This window comes from Anarrhichthys ocellatus, unplaced genomic scaffold, assembly GCF_004355925.1.
Source record: "Anarrhichthys ocellatus isolate YVR2014 unplaced genomic scaffold, GSC_Weel_1.0 scaffold2550, whole genome shotgun sequence".
NCBI lineage: Eukaryota > Metazoa > Chordata > Actinopteri > Perciformes > Anarhichadidae > Anarrhichthys > Anarrhichthys ocellatus.
The window spans coordinates 2,315-6,109 of NW_022282524.1; the positions used below are offsets into that span (position 1 = coordinate 2,315).

The 3,795-nt window shown below is 45.7% G+C and overlaps 1 protein-coding gene across 1 annotated transcript; it reads left to right on the forward strand.

The window, feature by feature from the left end:
• Window positions 1-889: 889 nt before the first annotated feature.
• Window positions 890-3,363, forward strand: LOC116378414 (NHL repeat-containing protein 3). The gene is made up of 3 exons (XM_031840287.1): window positions 890-1,325; window positions 1,843-2,045; window positions 2,189-3,363. Exons 1-3 carry the CDS (start codon window positions 1,040-1,042, stop codon window positions 2,786-2,788), a joined length of 1,089 nt encoding a protein of 362 aa, XP_031696147.1. The 5' UTR covers window positions 890-1,039; the 3' UTR covers window positions 2,789-3,363.
• The last annotated feature ends 432 nt before the right edge of the window (window positions 3,364-3,795 follow it).

Here is a 3,795-nt window from a genome sequence, read left to right on the forward strand (position 1 = left end):
CCATAACGTTAACTTACCTTTTCAAAATGCTATAATCGGCTAAAAGCAGGTTATTATCAGATGGCCTTGCAAACAAGTAACGTTAGCTAACAACTTGTAAAGCATTCTCTGTAATAATAATAATAATAATAATAATAATCCTTAACATGACTTAGTCATTACATCACAATAAAACCAGACAGGATAGCTACAATGTCCCAACGACGGACGACTAGCTCGTTTCTCCGAGGACCGACATGTAACGTTATCATGTGTAGCATGTCGGACAACAACAGGGACATTGGCAAACGTAGCGGATAGCCGCTAACTAACTATGGGAGCTAGCTAATGTAGCCTAGCTATGCAATCTCTTAGCTACAGTAACGCTAGCCTGTTATTGCAACATCGAGCCCGAAACTTACGAGATTGAGCGGGCTGTCCACGACTTCCATGGAATCGATACTTCGATGGTTTACGCTACATGAAAGGTGTCTCCGTCCCCCACGGACTGTCATCCGCAATGTGATGAAAAAGAGTCCTGAAAACGATGAGTTAGAAGATTATTAGCCGCTGTAAGCACCGCTGTCAGGGAAGCACGGTCAATACGTCATGACGTCACCGTCCTTCCGCTTTGCTCGGGTGTTTTGTTGCGTCAAGTTACGGGAATAGAAAAGGCTTGCCCTAAACAATACAAGTCTTCAAAGAATAGTGTTGAAATAGTCGATGTAAAGAGCGCATTGGATTTTGCCCGACCGCATCTACATTTCTTTCAGATGTATTCACACGTTGAGTCTGACCACATAACCATTTGGAGTATTCGGATTGATGTCTTTTAGTGGTGCTTTTATTGCGAAACGTTGAACGGAAATGCTATGTGTTATTCACTCATTTCCCTCAATTTGGTTTTTGTTTCGGACTCCAGGAAATGACTCTACATTGAATGTGGTTTGTGGATTTACCAGTATATCTAGATCCCGGATTTCAACCTAATAGCATCTATAGATATATCTATATCTATATATTATATTAACGGTGCGCTTGTTTTGGACCAACTCAATCGATGTTCTCTCAGGACTGTAAACCACTGATGCTGATGAAAAAGAGAGGCCGTACGTGTTTGATCGCGTCCAGCATGGCTTCGCTAGCAGTGCTCATGATGGTGTTGTACGGCACCATCGGCACTCAGCAGCCGGGCAGCTCCGGCCTCAGGCAGGACTACCAGCTGCTGGGGAGACCTCTTTACAAGCTGGACCTGAACTGGCCGAAGAATCCCGAGCTCTTCACCGGGGACGTGTTCGCAGTAGCTGCCAACCAGCACACCGGTGTCGTGTATGTGGCGCAGAGAGGTAAACACACGTATCAACTGAATTCATCAAGTTGGAGAGCATCTGCATTTCGCTCTATTTAGTTTATTAGTGGACTGGAAATGTGGGTTTGTTGATGACACTCGTGAAAGACAAAACCGTTACCTCGTTTTAAAAATATCGCATGAATTGAAAATGTTCATTAACATTTGTAAAGATAATTCCAGATTTTATTGGTGTTCTTCTCCTATTCTCTTGACCATACTTTACTTTGAACACGTGAACATCAGATCAATATGAAATGTACTGGTTGATATGCCCAAATTCTTCTGTCCTGAATTAGGTCTCTTCATACCTCAATACTGATATATATCACGATAAACGATTTAACGACACTGGGGTGGTGTGTGCCTGCTATCATCAATTCAGACGCTGGAACTGTGTATTGCGAAATGTCGACATATGATTTCATCACAATATGATTCTGTTGAAATAACATACTATCATATTGACTTATTGACTTATTGCCTGAAGTGTTTCACCTTTGCTTTGCCTTCAGGTGGCAATGTGCCCAAGGTGCTGGTGTTCACCACAGACGGAGACTTCCTCATGTCCTGGAACACAACCACCCTGGAGATGCCTCACGGTTTATTTTTAGCAGACGCTGCCTCTTCAAATCCCACCGTGTGGATCACAGATGTGGGGACCGGCCCGTACGGACACTGCATCAAACAGTACTCCCCATCTGGGAAGCTCCTGCAGGTGACGGGGATTTAATTTGTCACTAAAAGTCTTTGGTTCAGGTTCCACCAGCTCGTTTTCCATTGAAGTATTTAGTGTGAATATATAAAATTAGAAATCTGCCAAATGTTGCTGGGCGTTGAATATTTTCTTGTATTTGTCAGGTGCTTGGTACACCGGGGAAGGCAGGCTCTGGGATGAACCCTCTGCAGTTCGATAATCCGGCTGAGATCTTCGTCCACGACTCCGGAGAGATTTACATCGTGGACGGAGACGGTGGGGTGAACAACCGCCTCATCAAGCTGTCCAAAGAGCAGCAGGTGATGTGGATGCACGGAGAGAAGGGACAAGGCCCGGCTCAGTTCAACATCCCCCACAGCGTGACTGTGGACAACTTCCAGAGGGTGTGGGTGGCCGACAGGGGGAATAAGAGGATCCAGGTCTTTAACTCCATCACCGGGGACTGGCTGGGGACGTGGGGGAGCTGCTTCACGGAGGATGCGCCCTATTCAGTGCGCCTGACCCCGGACAAGAAGTACTTTGTCGTTGTCCAGCTCAACACCAACCAGATTACGCTGCTGGACGCTCCACCGGTGGGTTTGATTGGCCAGTGCAGTGTGGCCAGTGTGATCCAGCTGGCTGACGAAGTGAAGCCCCACCTGGTGGACCTGGACCTGAAGACAGGGGCCCTGTATGTGGCTGAAATCGGAGCTCAGCAGGCCCAGAAGTTCACCCCCTTCAGTCTGGGTGGGGGCTTCCTGTAGTGCCACACTTTGAAATGGCACAATCGATCAGAAACTAACTGTGCCTATAATTAACATTACCAATCCATTAAAACTGGACTGAAAATGTCCGCCTGTTCCGTAATCTGCAATCATGTGATCCAGAAAAAAAGCCAATTTTTGTCAGAATGAAGAACCCGACAAATCAGACGAGACATCAGAGATTAAGGTGTCCCCTGTCTCATAGAAATTACATTTTTATATTACGAGTTTGTAATAACCCTTGTGTTTCCGTTAGAATGAACCTTCATATCTACAAAGGGAGCGAGTCCTTCATGTTGCACCGCCAGGTTTCTACGGTAGCCCAGAGCAGACAAACCAAACACTGACGTTGGATAGCGCCACACACGCTCTCCAACGCGCTGTCATGCGGGAGAAGTTTCGGTTGGTTGCAGTCTAGAACCTCACCGCGAGATGCCACCAGATCCTACACACAGGCCCTTCAAGGGTCCTGTGTGCCTGGTAGTACCGCTCACTAACCCATCCACCATATCTGACAAAACCATTTACTATATAAATGTCATTATTTTGAGACAGGGTTTCCTCTGACTAAGCATCTTAAAGAGACGAGAGCTGTTTCCTTTCTTCACTGCAGACACTTTAAACTCTTCACCCTTTTGCCTCTATGGCTGCTTTTAAAGACATTCATAAGGCTGCACCTGAGTTCTATCATTGAAGCACTTCATAATGCTGTCAATACATACAATGTATGGCTGGCTTTGCCACTGTAGGTGTATAGTTCATTTAGTCTTGCAGTATATTTCCTGTGTTACAGAAACATCTGTATTGTGGTATCATCCTCTCTGTGAGAAATGTGTTGTGATCGTCGCTGTGCAGGTTGTCTGGGGAAATGAATGACTTGTGATATTTGTGGACACTTGCTGCTGTTGGTCCTAAAACAAAGAGCTGCCTCCGCTTAGAAACAAAGGGTTTCTCTACCATTATGAGACTTGGGCGTTGGGGCATTGGGCAGTCGTTGCACAATTTTG

Coding starts and splice junctions, on each gene's coding strand:
- LOC116378414 (XM_031840287.1), top strand. CDS start 1,040: ATGTTCTCTCAGGACTGTAAACCACTGATGCTGATGAAAAAGAGAGGC. Junction 1,326..1,842: donor CGTGTATGTGGCGCAGAGAG/GTAAACACACGT, acceptor CTTTGCCTTCAG/GTGGCAATGTGCCCAAGGTG. Junction 2,046..2,188: donor CATCTGGGAAGCTCCTGCAG/GTGACGGGGATT, acceptor TGTATTTGTCAG/GTGCTTGGTACACCGGGGAA.